This window comes from Sebastes umbrosus, chromosome 7 (assembly GCF_015220745.1).
Source record: "Sebastes umbrosus isolate fSebUmb1 chromosome 7, fSebUmb1.pri, whole genome shotgun sequence".
Lineage (NCBI taxonomy): Eukaryota > Metazoa > Chordata > Actinopteri > Perciformes > Sebastidae > Sebastes > Sebastes umbrosus.
Genome location: NC_051275.1, coordinates 7,372,120 through 7,389,775, shown reverse-complemented (window position 1 = coordinate 7,389,775; position 17,656 = coordinate 7,372,120). Strand labels below are relative to the sequence as shown.

Here is a 17,656-nt window from a genome sequence, read left to right as displayed (position 1 = left end):
CTCGTCGAAGGATCCTATTCACATGCAGGCTCATTAGAATATACTGCCCACAGCTTGTGAACTACCTTTGCAAAGGTGCACCATATTTCTCTCACAAGCCAATCAGAGCAGACTGGGCTTTTTCAGGAGGGGGTCTTAAAGAGACAGGCGCTAAAACGGAGCATTTCAGACAGGTGCGTTTCAAACAGGTGAGTACAGGTATATTCAGACAGACAGTATGAGAAAAATAATTTGTTTTTTGAACATTACAGCATGTAAACATGTTCTAGTAGAAACCCAAAATACAAGTATGAACCTGAAAATGAGCATGATATGTCCCCTTTAATCAAAGCTGGCATATTTTTTTAACTTTTTTTTAAAACATTGAAAGCTCAAAAGCAAAAAAACAACAAAGAAAGTACATCTTCTTCCTCTTTATACTGTAATACTACTACTACTACAAATTATAGCTATTGTGTGTGTGTTACAACACCCACATTATAATTTATGAATTCCAAAGAGCCACCACCAGAGGTCAGTGCAGTCCTTTCCTTGGTCACTGACTACATCTAGATCAGTAGTGTATGAACCATGTGATCACATTTACTGCACTGAATGCTGATAACATGGAAATAACTCCCAAGTTTATCTCCTTTATAAAATGGACTCGTCCACATGAATGTTTCAGTGTAAGTGGAAATTAAAGGCTACTATAAAAAAAAATTCATGTGCCTATAGGTAAAGCATACACAGGTAAAACTGCATTATATAGTAGGCTAATATGATAATAATATTATTAATATTATTAATAATAATAATAAGCCTACTTTATCCTAATTCATGTTAGCCTTTTAAATGAATATATAAGTCTGATACTGCCTTGTTTCTTCTATCCTATATGCAAAACACCAAACTAGATAGGAAAAGCTGCCTGTTTAAAAGTAATGCTATCTTGCTTTATGGGAAAGACAGAATAAGACTCCTGTCCATTTATAAATTACTAAATTAACTTATATTGCTTCTAGTTTTCTATGCGGTAGAATCCATTGTACAGTATTGCACCTACTTTATTAAAATACTAACTTTTAAGGTCTGGTTGTAGAGGTTATGTGACCTACTTCTGCCTCAATGTGCTATAGCCAGCATGAATCAAATAGCTAATTTATATTGTGTTTTTAATTATCATTTATTGATGCTTTGACAATCAACTATATTTGACAATCAACTACATTTTATAATACTACAGTGGATCAGTGATAAGAAACCCTCTGTCCAAGGCTGGCGTAAAGTCATATTTGAGATGGTCCCTTTGGAATATCTTACAAATATTCTACAAGCCAAAGTAGATCAGTTCTACAATATTTGGCAGCCCTATCTGAATTATATTGGACCTGATCTCTCCTCCATTATCTCACAAGGAGTCTCTTGAACATGAACTCATATATCCTGTGATTTCCCTGCACTATGGACTATTTCCTATGACCTCCTTCCTATATATATTTTTCTGATCTGTGCTGTACCAGTGTTTGTTTGTGTGTTGTTGTTTTGTTTTTATTCTTATTGTGTTTGTGAAAATAAGAAAACCCCAAAAACATATTATAAATTTAAAAAAAACTACATCCCGAATTTTCTATTAGACCACACATGACTGTAAAAAATATGAATCATTTTGACCAGACACATACATGTGTTGAAAGGAGCAACCATTCATTAAAATGACCCGTTCATTAATGGAGCCTGGCACGTCTGCTTTCCCCTTGGACAGCTAAAGAAACTGCAAACTTTGGCAGTGCTCGTGCTCTCCTCTCGCCCTTCCCTTGTGCTCACGTGCACTCGCTGCGCGCCCCCATTCAGTGTAACAGAGGGTGCAATACATAATTCAGTCCCAGTAAAGGAACACCTCAGTTCAGCCTCTCTCCTCCTGCAGCCCTTCACACAGCCGGTGACGGGCTCCTGAGACGCCGCTGCGGCTGCTTCCTGCTCCGGAGCGGATGGAGCAGCAACCTTGGGAAGAAGAGAAGGACGAATGCGGGGTTTGGTCCACCTTATACTGCGAGGAAGGAGGACAGGGCAGAGCGAGGAGCGCTGCTGAGCTGCAGGAGACGTAAACATTGCCATGCCCTGCTTCATGCACCACCTCCTCCTCCTCTGGGCTCAGTTTTAGAGGATAACAGCAGAGGAGAGGAAGAGAGCATCACGCTGTTGTCGAAGGTAAATATTGTGGTGAAGTTGTGTTTGGGATAGGAGGCTGCGGCGGGCCACTCTGGTTCTCTCCTGCATCCTGGCTCTGATTCTCCTGCATCCTGACCCTGGTTCTTTCCTGCATCCTGACTCTGGTTCTCCTGCATCCTGACTCTGGTTCTCTCCTGCATCCTGACTCTGGTTCTCCTGCATCCTGGCTCTGGTTCTCCTGCATCCTGGCTCTGATTCTCCTGCATCCTGACTCTGGTTCTCCTGCATCCTGACACTGGTTCTCTCCTGCATCCTGGCTCTGATTCTCCTGCATCCTGACTCTGGTTCTCCTGCATCCTGACTCTGGTTCTCCTGCATCCTGACACTGGTTCTCTCCTGCATCCTGGCTCTGATTCTCCTGCATCCTGACTCTGGTTCTCCTGCATCCTGACTCTGGTTCTCCTGCATCCTGACTCTGGTTCTCCTACATCCTGACTTTGCTCTGTCCATGTTTTGCGGCCATGCTGCAGGCAGCATCATCCGACCTGTTCCCGACCTGAGCTGCACTCTCTGGGATTAACAAGTTCCCCAAAGCAGGCAACTCCACTTCTTCCTGTTTTGGAGTATTATTTTGTACTCTGTGTAACTGGGTGATAAGGAACATTCTTCATGAGCAGTTTGGAGGTGTTTTGCTCACAGTGCCTCACACATCATCAGCCCCAGTTAGAAAGATGTGATGAGCTGCAGACACTTTGATGAGCAAAAGTAAAGTCTCCAACATTAATTATCAGACCTTGCCTCTGCATGACCGGTGGATCGGTGGGACCGGTCTTGTTGTTGCTATCACAGTTCACGTTAAACGCAGCACACCATGGGTGCCAAGCAGACCAAAGGCCAGGAGGCCGGAGGAGCCAGCCCCCAGCACGGCTGGAAGCGAACACCCACCAAGGAGCGGGGCGACATCCTGGCTTCCCTCATGCTGAAGTCAGGGGACCGGCTGAGCCGTGGCGGGACGCCTCCGCCGCCCTACCAGCGGCGCATCGGCATGATCCAGGAGATGATGCTGATGGCCAAGCAGGGCAAGCAGGACGAGGCCACGGAGATGCTGAAGACACTCCGACAGGTAGCGGCTTTGTGTGTGTGTGTGTGTGTGTGTGTTGGAGAGTGAGTGAAGCTCTCAGGGGTCAGAAGGTCACATTTCTAAAGCTAGGGAGTGGACACACCAAGCCGACATCAAAGAACTAGCGGCGACGAAGGCCACTAGTTGTGAGAGTCGCCTCACGTCGTCTTCAGTCTCGGGCAAAAAGTTGCACTCGAACACGCCACAAAGACGACAGCTGACGGCCAACTACCACGTACGTTCTGCACCTGCGTGAGAGGAAATAACTCTCCAGACCAGCAGGCGGCGGTAATCCGTATTCGTCATTAAAAAAGGGAAACCGGAAGACCGAGGATGGTAGATATACAAACCGTTGGTATGATGCGTACATGAAACGTTCAACATGCTGAATCAGCCGAAAAAACTCAGACACGGGCAGATTAGAGCCGACGGGCCCTGGCACACCAAGCCGACGGTCGGCCAGTTTGGGGCCGTCGGTGAGCGGCCGACGGCCTAGTTTTTGCAGTGTGTCGCGCACCGTCTGCTCTAATCTGCCCGCGTCAAAGTTTTTCCAGTAACGAGTAAAGTCAAGAGGACGCACACAGAATGCTCTTCTCACTTTTCATCTTCGTCTCATCTGATCATTCCAACGACACGGATATTGGCACAGCGACATGGCCGTCTGGAGTGAAGCTAAGTGGTGAGTGAGAGTGGTGTGAAAATGGTCGTCAGACACCGCTTTGTTTCGTGTATGCATCATAACAACGGCTTGTATATTCGCCGTCCTCGGTCTTCCGGTTTCCCTTTTTTGAATGACGAATACAGACTACCGCCACCTGCTGTTGTGGCGTTATTATGTGTCTCTGATGGGTTGGTGTGTCTGGGTCTTAACAAACCACAACATCTCTGCTTGGCTTGCTTTTCTTTTTTCCTTCCTCTATTCATTTCTCTCTGTGTAAGCATGTTGGTTGATGTCATCACTGATGCTGAAACAGAAGCCAGGCTCAGACCGACTGACCGTTGACACATAAACTGATTCAGCAATTGACTGCGTATATTACTGATGAATAGAGCGCCTCTCTGCCTGTGTGACTGAACATGAGCCCCCTGGCTGGCTGGCTGGCTGGCTGGCTGGTTGGCTGGACCTGTTGTGCTCAGCCTGGCTCTGCTGTGCTAGTACAGTGTGGAGATTTACAGCCTCTCTTATGATTTTCAAGACATTTGCAGCGCTTGGCTGGCTGCTTGCTGCTGCTGCTGCTGCTGCTGCTGCTGCTGCTGTTGCTACAGACAGAAGGGAAAGCCCAGCAGCAGACTGGAAGAATCTGGTGTGGTGGTGAGAAACAAAAGAGAAGCAGGAAAATGAAAACACCACCACTTGAATTGGAGGATTTGGAGAGCTGCAAAGACAGGGAGGATCTGAGCCAAAGTTAATCTAATACATGTTAATCATTGTGATGAGAAGGGCCTGGAGAGAGAGGCTAGAGAAGATAGTGTTGGGAGAAACAGACGTAACGTAAGCTCTCATCCCTGTAGACAGCACTGCACACAATCCATATTCCATATCCATATGCTGCTAGTGTTCACTGTTTATCCCCCTATGACTCAACCACAGGGAACAGAGCCTCCCGCTTATACGCACACACTGCTCTCACAGTTTATTGTTCGGGCTTTGGAGATTTCCATCAGCTCCTTTGTGTTACTATTTACAGTTTTCTGATCAAACCCATTTAGATTGTTAATCCTTGAATCAATAGAAAACAGCGGAGCAAAGCAAACAGGCTTAAAGACGGAGGACACCTCTCCATCCATCATCGTTAAGAACAGGGGATTACCATCTCTGACACTGCTTGGTTAAGCTATGATACCCCAGAGGAGAGTGGTCTCTAGTCTGACAGTGAAGGCACCAACAACACAGCAGTGTGGTTCTGGTCCTTCCTAGTAAGCACTGATTCTGTGATGTGCAGGGTAAAATACACCCATGTTAAAACTGGATTCAATTTGGTTGAAAAAGGAAGTTCTTGGTGTTCTGACACTGACGTAATTTACGTATCAGATATTGGCCTGAGGTTATCGGTCCACGTACCGGTCCACATAAATTAGGGCTGTCAATAGATTAAAATATTGAATTGCAAATGAATCACATTTTTGTATCTGTTCAGAATGTACCTTAAAGGTCAAGTATTTAATACTCTTATCAATATGGGAATGGGCAAATATGCTGCTTTATGCAAATGTATGTATATATTTATTATTGGAAATCAATTAACAACACAAAACAATGATACATATTGTTCAGAAACCCTCACAGGTACTGCATTTAGCATAAAAAAAATATGCTGAAATCATAACATGGCAAACTGAAGCCCACATCTATGGGACTTATAGCGACTTTAATAGCTTGACAACAGTCTAATCGGCTGTGAAAGGAGTAATAAAGTCTGCCGTCATGGTTCGGACTACTGAGCCTGCGTGTTGTATAGGGGTGTAAGAAAATATCGAAAAAATATATCGGGATATTATGTTTTGTGATACTGTATTGGTTCTCAAAAACACTATCGGTTTTTGATTAATAGTTTACATGCAAAGATTAACTCAGTCAATACTTTATTTCTTTTGCAAAGATATTCTCCCTCTCAGTGTATGTTCCCTCTCAAAGTAGTTCTATGATGTTGGATGTTACAGGGACTGGGATAAATGAAGATGCAGATGTTCTGACTGCTGAAAAAAAGTAAGCTGTTTTTACTCAGATTGTATGCTTATGACAGTGTTCTTTATACTGACAGTTTTCCTAAAATTAGATTTTAGAAAAATCGCAATATATCGCCTTACTTACAATATTGCAATATATCGCAATATATTGAATCGTAACCCCTGTACCATGATACTTATCGTATCACCAGATTCTTGCCAATACACAGCCCTAGTGTTGTTGTTTCATAAATGTAGGCGCAACTCAACCCATTCCGCACAATGTGATTGGTTGATGCCTTTATTCGTGGTGCAAAAGCTCCCAAAAAATCTCCCTCGTTCTGGAAAAATGTTGTTGATTTTTCACTGCGCAATATTTGCGTACTGTGTGAAAGTATTCATGGCAAAAACAACAGCTTCAAAAATATATATTGATGTGTGAATTAATCGCTCAAAATAAAACATGTGTAAAGGCCTAAGAGGTGGAGAATTTTTACTTTTATTCTGCTGGTATAGCTCATCTGAAGAGAGCAGTTTAAATTGTCAGTATCTGGCCTCAGTGTAACACATTTAAGCATTATTTGCAAACAGCCACTCTCCATTGGACCTCCATTATGGCCCCAGATAGAGCTGCTGGGAGATTTGTGGTGAACTATGAAGCCTCTATCGGCACTTAGTGGACTACTTCTCCTGTCGTTACACAACTGGTGCACAATTTACAAACTTAGGATATTTCCTTATCTCATCAGTGCGTCCATTCTTCATAATGATGAAATTCACTCTGTTGAGTGTTGCTTGTGCTGTAGTATCAATAGCAAGGAGAAGGTAGAGCTGTGTAAACAGCAGGCCGCATGGCCTCGCTTTGATCCAGTGGGTGACGGGTTGAGGTCAGGATCTTCTGATCTCTGAAGGATTTTTTCCCTGCTGCTGTTTGTGGAGCTGGGGATTAGGGAAAAGGAAACGTCCACAAGCACGACGCACTCCAACTAGGTCAAAGTTAACGATATGGACAGACACGATATTTCAGATTGAAGGATGGGTCATTTATTTTTTTATCAGCAGAGAGGCCTAGAGGAGGCTGAAGGAAGAAAACAACAGGTTTTCATGTTGGGTCATGACATAACCATCAGTCAGCTTCATATTCTGGGGTTGGGGGGGGGGGTTGTGCTCTGGTAGAACAGTACATGACGGACAGATCACACAATGAATTGGATAAAGACAATTACTGAGGATAAAGAGAGCAGAGAGGGGAAAAACACCATGAGGGTGAAACTGCAACAGACACTGATGAAGAATAAGAGAGGCAGCGGCGGTGAGTGATTATAGAGACATTAGAAGATACTTAGAAAAAGAAAGAGAGGAAGAAAAAGAGAGGAGAGAGCTTGTTTGTGAGGAGAGTCACTCTTCTACGGTTACCAGGTTCTCCTCCACGTTGCCCGGAAACCATGGCGATGGCCGGAGGGCTCGGACTAAATAGACATTGATTAATCAAGCGGGCGCTCTGTTAAGAGCTAATGAGGAGGCCACCTTCTTAATCACCGCCCTTCAATTAAGTTGACACCCAGGCTAGCGTCTCCTCACCACTTCCCCTCTGGGCTGCCTCCAAGCTGATCGCTAAACTATAACCAACATCGTCTGTGGAAACCAACACGGGCTCTAAATGTATCCTCAGCGGTTCAGTGTGTGGGGTTGTTAACTCCTCTTCTGGTATGTGACCAGTGTTTTGTCAGATAATGAGAGGCTGTTGTGTTGTGGTCGCCATTAATATTTTAAAAGCGAAGCCGTGATGATGATGATATGGTCAACGGAATAGGAATTTTGCATGACGTTTGTTTTAGTTATATATTTTTGTCCCATTATCATTTGTGCCCATTATTTTTGTTTTCAAGCTCAAAACCTCTGCGTGCTGCGCTCTGTGTTGATTAAACTATTAAAGGTCCAGTGTGTAGGATCTGGTGGTATCTAGCGCTGAGGTGAGGAGATTGCAACCAACTGAAACCTCTAGCGTGCACCAAGCGTGTTGGAGAACTACGGTGGCCGACACCAAAAAGCCCTCTCTAGAGCCAGTTGTTGTAAGAGTAGCGTTGGTCATTTTGAGCAGAGCCAGTGCGTAGAGTATGTGTGTATGTGGGAAGTGAGTGGTGAAGCAAGAGAGAGAGAGAGTGGCAACGACAGGAGTGAGTAACGTTATCGACTCCAGCACAAGCAGGAAAAGTTAACAGTTTGGTTTGTCCGTTCTGGGCTACTGTAGAAAACATGGCGTTGCAACATGGCGAACTCCATGAAGAGGACCCGCTCCCTATGTAGATATAAATTAAGGCTGTCAATCGATTCAAATATTTAGTCACGATTAATCTCATGATTGTTCATAGTTAATCGCGATTAATCCCAAATTAATCACACATTTTTTTATCTGTTCAAAATGTACCTTAAAGGGAGATTTTTCAAGTATTTAGAAGAGGTGCTGCAGCACAGCCGGTATGAGAAAAGTAAAATGTCTTTTTAACATTAAAGAATGTAAACATGTTCTGGTAGAAACCTAAAATACAAGTTTTGCACCTGAAAATAAGCACAATATGTGCTCTTTAAAATCTCTCTTGTTGAAATTTATGGCGTAAAGGACAACAACCTTTTCCATACATTGTACTGCTAATCGCACATCCTCCTTTTTCTTTTTTCCTCCGGTCTTATCGGCGTCTGAAGGGCTGTGTCTCAACATGGTGCTGTTTGATTGATTCAGCCCTGTTTTGGCTGCACTTTGAATCACAGTGGTGCGAGTGCTGCCTGCCGTCTGTACAGTCTGTTCCATCGCCGGCTAATTTAAGTTCTTTCAAGTGCAGTTTTCACACAGAGATACATTCAACGTTGTGCCAGTTTCTGTATGCTGTCACGTTGACATGATGTTCAAATTACAGCAAAGATGTCAGCGCCATGTTATTAATGCAGCCACATGATTAGCACAACCTACTTTGCCACGTAAAAAATAGATTTGCCACCATTAGGTTTAAACACAGACGGGAAAATGCATTAGCTTCCTAGTCTTAATTCAAAGTCGTTAATATCAGGAATTTCTCACAGCTATGATATCTCCCCACTTGGCGAGAAGAGCAGTATCAATACATCTGTGGAAAAGTGGCTGAAAGGCCAACGATTGCTCGCAGTTTCATCAAAATAATATTCCAAATCAACACTGATATAATCAATTTAGCTAATTAAAGGAATAGTTTGACATTTTGTGAATACACTTTTTCACATTCTTGCCAATAGTTAGATGAGAAGTCCGATACTGCTCCCATGTCTGTATGGTAACTATGATGCAAGGAGGTGATTAGCCTAGTTTAGCGTAAATACTGGAAGCAGAGGGAAACAGCTGGCATTGCTCTTTCCAAAGTTAAATAGAATCTCCCCACCAGCACCTCTGAAGCTCACTAATCAGCACATCATATCTTGTTTGGGGCGTTGACGATTAATCGCCGATCGATTAATTGATCGAGTACGTGACATTTAATCGGTCTACTATCAAATAAAGATCTGAAGTACAAACAACGCGTAGTTACATTCTAGATAGCGGTAGAATGGAGTATTTTTCAAAGCATGTGTCAAGGCCTCTATCTTTATATGTTTCATAGGCTATGCATTGCTGTCAGAGAATATGCAATACGTGACGGTGGAAATAAGGCTTTGACGCATTTGGTATTGTTTGGTACGTGCACAATTTGTATGTTTTTTTAATTACGATTAATCGATCGTTAGTGTTACCAATGATCGATTAAGGAAAGTGCTTACAATTTGCATCCCTATATGTTGTATGTTTAATTTGTACAAAAAACAAAATGTAAAAATGACAATTTGTGGTTTTACAGGGCGTTACGTGCAGAAACAATTTATTGGCCTAAAACACAGTGATTGCTGTGCTGGTTACAAATGAGAAATAATGTGTTAATTAATGAGCTTTAGGTAAATAGATTGGCTTTATTGTCCACCACAGAGGAAATTTATCTTTGGCTTCTCCAAGTACAGCAAACATACGTACAATACACACGACACACCAATAAAAACATGCAAATATACAGTATACAATATACAGTATTGTGCAAATGGGAAGATTATATAAATAATATAAGCGAGCACATTTGATGCCCTTCCCTGATGCAGTCGTTCTGTGTTCAGTGCCTGTAGGGAATAAAAGACTTCTTATGTACAGAATGTTCTGGCTGGACCTTGTGATCCTATTGTGATGGCCAGACGGGAGCAGCTCAATCTCTGAGTGTGTACTGGATGTGAGATATCTGCAGTTATGTGTTTAGAGGGGCCGGTAATTTGTTTTATAAAAAGCTATACACTACATTTATACATTTGTATCTGGTCACTTGTTAACAAACAGCTACAAAAGTGTAATATGATCAAAAAAAAAGAACAAATAGCTGTATCGGGTATCAATGGGTGACAATGGGGCCAATCTTATTCTATTCAATTGTATGTTTATATACTATATTCATATACTGGAATTTTAATTCCCGTTTAAGTTTTGAGCAATTTGTTGCTGCATTAAAAATGTTTAAACTTGAATGGTAATTCATTTTCAAGATTTTTTTACCAAATTATTGGTGTACGATTTATTATTTTAATAATTAATAATTATTCAGTGAATTTATATCGATGTATTTATTTGTTACATTTTGTTTTTTTCAAAATTAGTTCTCTGGGTACCCACAAGTTTTGCATAAAGCAGCATATTTGCCCACTCCCATGTTGATAAGAGTATTAAATACTTGACAAATCTCCCTTTAAAGGGACTATTTGTAACTTTGTACGCGCATAAATGTAGCGGGTCGTCACACAATGCGCATTCGCATATGCATGCTCGCGTGTGGCTGGAGCCTCGTCTGCATGCTCTCCTTCACTCAGAATGCGCGCGCGTCCTCGCTGTCTCGCTCCACCTCTAGACGTGAACGCGCGCTCACTCCACACTGCAGAAGAGTTTAGCCAACACTAGGATCAGATCTAAATCATGTTCATGGAGAGACCTTCGTCTGGTCAGCTAACATTACTGTCAAGCAGCTGAAATATAGAGTGATATTGTGGTTTTAACTGACGTGTGTCGCCTCACTGTTTTGAGTGATGCTCGTTCAGGTATATTTAGAGCGAGCAAGCGCGAGCCCGACGCTGACTTTCGTTGATTTCACGGCCACAGGTGTCGCTGTTAAGAAGCATTTCTGAAAGTTACAAATAGTCCCTTTAAGGTACATTTTGAACAGATAAAACATGTGTGATTAATTTGTGATTAATCGCGATTAACTATGGACCATCAAATGATTAATCACCATTAAATATTTTAATTGATTGACAGACCAAATATACTGTATATATATATTAATATATTTTATTTGGACTATTCCTTACCTTTATTTGTTCAGCTTTGTTGTCATTGTTCCTAACTGTTACTTCTATTTTTGTATCAGTACATTGAGACAGATGCATAAAACAGGAGTCAAATTCCTTGTATGTATCTACTTGGCAATTCAATCTGATTCTGATTCTGAAATGAAAGCTTTCTTTTCCCATGATGCCATCTCAGTGTACTCAGTATGCATGGCAGGCCCAGGGAAGGAGACGCTAAGGACCTTTTTCCTTGCAGCTCTTTTGATTTGTCATATTATGTGGAACTGATAACACTAATGATGGGTTAATTCCATCACTGTGAGTAGTGTTCCAACATGCAAAATACCAGGACCCCTGCACCTGGAATGCAGCAATCATTAATTTTATTAATTACACTATGACGTATCAAAATGTCAACCCGAGAAGAAGTCTTTAATATGGAACTATTAATAACCTAATTAATTCTTCAGCTACGGTCAGAGAGCCTCCGTCATGGCAGAGGTGGCCGACACTGTCGGGTCAGTATGTGATCTTTATTAAAGGTCAGTACCGGCTTCATATACGGGTCCTCCTGCCCCGGCTGCCATTTCCTCTCATTTAACCGAGAGCCTGCACTTGAGCCCTCTTGTTTCCCGCGTCTGTCTCCAGCTCCGTCTTTTTTCGTGTTCAGCTGGTTTCAGACCACTGCTCTGATGTTGACCGCCGCTAAGTAGTGTGGGTGGTGCTTTCTAATGAAAGAAAAGCCCACACTGTTTTCCTCATAGCATAAATGGTTTATGTATGTGTGTGTGTGTGTGTGTGTGTGTGAGCTCAACACACTATGCCCTTAGAGTTCAAGAAAGTAGACAGTGCATTTTTATTATGTCCTCGTCATGTATATTTCATGAGGGGCCACTGTTAATAATGTATGGCTTTTCTGGAGAGTGAATTCCATTTATGTACATGAACACCTTGCAAACAAATGATTGCTATTGTTTCAATGTGTTCCACAATTTATTTTTAATTATTATATTTTTTTTTTGGCATTTTCAAACCTTTATTGATACGACAGCAGACTGTTTTTTTAGAAAGGGGGAGAGAGAGAGGTTAGGACTCAGCCTTGTCATATGGGCGCCCGCTCCACTAACTGAGCTATCGGGGCGCCCTGTTCTACAATTTTTTTACTTTTTACCACTGCAGACCTTCTTACTAAACGCACACACACATCGTCAGCTCTCTGTTGTGAATACAGTAATGGCTGCTTCGTAAACCTTCTTGTGTCTGGGTTCAGATTAGAGAGAGCTGGAAGATTCATTTCCATTCAGGGTTGATCTACAAGTATTTACATAGAGCCTCAAATCCTTATCACACTTATGAGGAAAGACACAATGTGTGCTCCTGTGACTCACCCACACACACACACACACACACACACACACACACACACACACACACATATAAATGCTCTGTATTGCTTTGGGTTTTTTGGTACCAGTGTGTTTTTCTAAGGCATGACAATTTATCAAAAAACATCCAAATGTTACATTTATATTGAACTTTGTGTCTCCTTTTATAGTGGACATATTTCCATTGAGGGAAGTATTGAATTGTCATCATTTGCCATTTCAGGGAATAGTTTGACATTTTGGGAAAAAGGTTATTCGCCTTCTTACCGAGAGACATGAGAAGATTGATATCACTCATCTCTACACATACTGTATGTATCTAGAGCCAGAAACTGGTTTGATTATTCTAGAGACTGTCCTCCTCCCCCCAAAAAATGACCCCATAGGTTGTTTGTACGAGCAGCTTATTACGACACATATTTACTAGGGCTGTCAATCGATTTAAATATTTAATCGCGATTAATTGCACATTTTTTATCTGTTCAAAATGTACCTTAAAGGAAGATTTGTCAAGTATTTAATGCTCTTATCAACATGGGAGAGAGCAAATATGCTGCTTTATGCAAATATATGTATATATTTATTATTGTAAGTCAATTAACAACACATAACAATGACAAATATTGTCCAGAAACCCTCACAGGTACTGCATTTAGCATAAAAAATATGCTCAAATCATAACATGGCAACCTGCAGCACAACAGGCAACAACAGCTGTCAGTGTGTCAGTGTGCTGACTTGACTATGACTTGCCCCAAACTGCATGTGATTATCATAAAGTGGGCATGTCTGTAAAGGGGAGACTCGTGGGTACCCATAGAACCTATCTGGAGGTCAGAGGTCAAGGGACCCCTTTGAAAGTGGTCGTGCCAGTTTTTCCTCGCATAAGTTTGGACCGTTATTTAGCCTCCTTCGACCTAGTATGACATGGTTGGTACCAATGGATTCCTTTAGGTTTTCTAGTTTCATATGATGCCAGTATCTTCCCTCTAGCTTTAAAACTAAAGAACACAAAGAACAGATAGACACATAGAAAACAAAGATTAATTGCGTTAATGAGTTAAAGAAATTAGTGGTGTTAAAGCGAATTTGCGTTAACACGTTATTATGGCGTTAACTTTGACAGCCCTACTTGATACACTGTTTTTTTTTTACCTTTAACAGAGCCAGGCTAACTGTTACCCCCGTTTGTTGTCTGTAAGATAAACTAAGCTAATGCACAGGTATGAGAGTGGTATCTACTGTATCTTCTATGTTCCTTTAACTAACAAGCTTATTTTTAACATTGAAAGGGGTCAAACAGAGTATAAATGTATCCGATTATACGAATATATGTAGGCCAGAGATGAGATCTCTCATTTTTATCTGAATCCATCACCTTTTGGCAGCTTCATTTAGAGCTGTGTATTGGCAAGAGTCTGGCGATACGATACGTATCATGATACAGGGGTTACGATTCAATATATTGCAATACTGTAAGCAAGGCGATATATTGTGTTTTTTTACTTTAATTTTAGGAAAACTGTCATAGTATAAAGAACACACCACCATATGTGTAAAATCTGAGTAAAAAAAAGTTTACTTTTCTTATCCAATCAGAACAGTGGGATCTGCATTTGCATTTATCACAGTAACTGTAACGTCTAACATCATAGTACTACTCTGAGAGGGCGCATCTCTTTGCAAATTCTTGACTGAGTTAATCTTTGCATGTTAACTATTAATTAAAAATTGATAGTGTTTTTGAGAATTGATACAATATCACAGACTATCGAGGTATTCAATGTTTTCCATATTTTCTTACACCCCTAGCTTCAATGCAAAAATGTCAATATCAGATTTCTAAAACTCCAATCTATCTGACTGTTCAGTGACACACCAAGATAACCTGGAAGAAAGTATGTCAAACACTACATCACCTGAGGTCACCCTGAATATTTGCACTTGAACACACTTCAGAAACTGCAGCTGATAGAATAATAATAAGTCTTCCATCATGGAGAGACTTTATTAAAAGACAATGCATCTCGTGTGATTGGGTGATCTCACCTGGAAACTGTGTGAGTGTGTGTATCCTGGTCACCAACAGGACATATCACAACATACACCTGTTGATGCACTAATCATAGGTTTCTCTCATGTGCTGTGTTGCTATTAATGTCGCTCTCATCTGAAAATACAGCAGCTGATTCATGTGTGTCATTCAGTCAGAGCGCCTGCCCCCTCCTACGCAAAACAATAGGCAGCATGGAAACCTCAGTGAGTCATACCGCTCTGCAGGAGAGCGATCTCTCTCTCTCTCTTTCTCTCTCTCTCTCTCCGAACATGCCCGGCCCTGTTGCCACTTAACTGGTGAACTGTTTGCACAAACAAAAACCCAAACACACACAGAAATCTACCTGCAGACACAATGAGCCTGCACTTACCTGCAGACTAAAATACATTCACACACATGCTTATAGAGCCCTATACAGTACGAAGGATGAATACACCCGTTCATATGTGTGTCAATTATCCAACAGCTGGTCATAAACTCCATGGCTGGTGTCCTCATGATGGTTACTGAGACAAAAAAAGGCAAAAATCAAGAAAGCATGAGTCAGAATAGTATTATAATTAGGGCTGTCAATCGATTCAAATATTAATCTTGATTAATCGCAAATTAATCACACATTTATTTTACCTGTTCAAAATGTACCTTAAACCTTAATTATTAAATAGCCAGTAATCTTCTCCACAGGGAAAAGCCAACAACAATCCTTCCTCACGTGCATGATCCTGTTTTGAGTGTGCATGTAGTCAATGTGTTTGTTAGAGAGATACAAAGCCCAAAGTCCACACCAAAGGGAGTTCCTCTCCCCCACAGAAACACTGCTCCTGAACTGCCGGTAACACCTCGCTTGAAGTCCCGCCTTTTCTTCTTGTAACGTGGTGATGTCGTCAAGTAACACGTTTGCATAACGGCTAGTTAGGCACGCCCTCAAACAAAGCTAGTTAGAGTGGAGCTGGAGGGGAGTTTAAAGAGTCATAACAGTGGGCCAAATCCTACACTGGTCCTTTAGACCCCCCCAGCAGGTAAATGCCGATTATTTTGGTGACTCCAACTTTTTCTGTATCAAGCTAAATTTTCCACTTGTATTTTTAGAAATGTCAATATCAGATGAGCAGATTACCCCGACTTTTACTGACCACATTCATGCCCCACAGAGGATTGAACCTTTCCATTTTGCACACTGTGAACAAGGAGGATTTCTCATGATCTAATAGGGCGGCTGCCATGAAATGAGCACATTCATGCGACCAAGGGAGCCCATGACCTTTCCTTTTACTCCCACACTACGAGTACGGCTCTACGAACTGCCAAACTGCCTTGACATCACTCATTGTGTCCAGCACTTTCATATTGTGGTATGAAGGAACAGCTTTTACAGGGTGCTAATGGTGCTCTAGACTTTTAATCTTGTTCCCAAACAAAGTATGTTTTTTGGATGCCTATAATGGAGCATGATGGATAATCTAAATTATTAATGTCAAACAAATGGTGAATTTCTACAGACAGCACTTTGCTTTGACTTAGAGTCCGTGACAGCAGCTTTGTTAGAGTTCTCAAAATGTCCAATCTTCTCCTGTGTATTTGTTTTGAAGCGGAGCTGTCATTCATGTTGACTTTTTTAAGATTTACTTTAACAATACCGCTGTTCATGCATGACGCTCTGCCAACAGGTCGATGATTCCTAAGCTTTGATGGTGCTTGAGATGTGACAAATTTTCATTTTCCCCCACCGGCAAGCAGACAGTCAGACAGCGGGAAGAGATGCAACAGGCTTCAATTTAATGCTTTAGGGGGTCAGTGAGTTCACAGAGCAGCATGGAAGATGTAAAAGCCTTGCACTTCCAAGAGATTTACGTGTATGCTTGTATTCCCATGTGCATGAATGAATTTAAAACAGATACAAAATGTGTGATTAATTTGCGATTAACTATTTGAATCGATTGACAACCCAACTTTTTATGTTTGCTTATAAAGGAAAGCAAATGTAGTGTATGTGTGATCAATAATTATTATATCTGTATTGTGTATTTTATGTGCTTTCCTGTGTTTGAATGCTCTTTTCTTTTCTTTTTTTTTGTTTTAATGTAAAGCCCATTGAGTTTTCCCATGTGTATGAAATCTAGTATATAAATAAATTGCCTTGCTTCGCTTTTATGAGTGTTGCCTACATAAGTACTGTATGGACAGTTGCATAAGGGAGAATATGATGGTCTTATTTAATGTATGTATGTGTTTGTGTGTGTGTGTAGGACCTGGGCATGGAGTCAACATCTCTGGATGACGTGTTGTACCGCTACGCCAGCTTCAGAAACCTGGTTGACCCCATCACGCATGACCTGATTATCAGCCTGGCACGATATGTCCACTGCCCCAAGACGGTAGGACACACACACACCCTCACATACATAAAATCATCTAACGTGAAACATACTTTGTAAATAGTGGCGATTACAGTAAACACATTTGTGCATGCTCACATACAGTACACACACACACACAGACCGATATGAATCATTTTGTTGCTGCTATCAGATGATCTCCCGACTCATTTCGTCTGACACTATTAGGTTACGGAAGTGCTCTTAAGTGGTTGTGTGGCTCTGTGTGTCCTTGAGGGAAACGCAGCTCCTTGTGTTTGTTCATTCATGTAGTCCAGTATGTCATTGAGGGGAGAGAGAGAGAGGGGAAAGAAAGCGTGACAGCAGCCATACTGGATGAATCAATGGGGGAAGGGAGGAAGAAGGAGTGATGGAGATGAAGATAGTAATTAAAAGGCCTGGTGTGTAATTGTAGCATGCTTTGTGCTGAAACACTGTTGCCCCAATGCTGGCTGCATTTTTAATCTATTTGAAAGTCATGTAGACCTGAGAAACAGCTATCGTATGATTTCTAGACCTC

General features: G+C 41.6%; 1 protein-coding gene across 1 annotated transcript in view; it reads left to right on the top strand.

Annotated features, from left to right (window-relative positions):
• Positions 1-1,863: 1,863 nt before the first annotated feature.
• The window catches only part of lrrc75a (leucine rich repeat containing 75A), a 63,355-nt gene continuing 47,562 nt past the window's right edge, over positions 1,864-17,656 (top strand). Inside the window, exons 1-2 of the mRNA XM_037776248.1 lie at positions 1,864-3,274; positions 17,008-17,136. Of these exons, the coding sequence (XP_037632176.1) occupies positions 3,023-3,274; positions 17,008-17,136 (381 nt within the window). The 5' untranslated portion in view covers positions 1,864-3,022. The remainder of the gene's footprint in view (positions 3,275-17,007; positions 17,137-17,656) is intronic.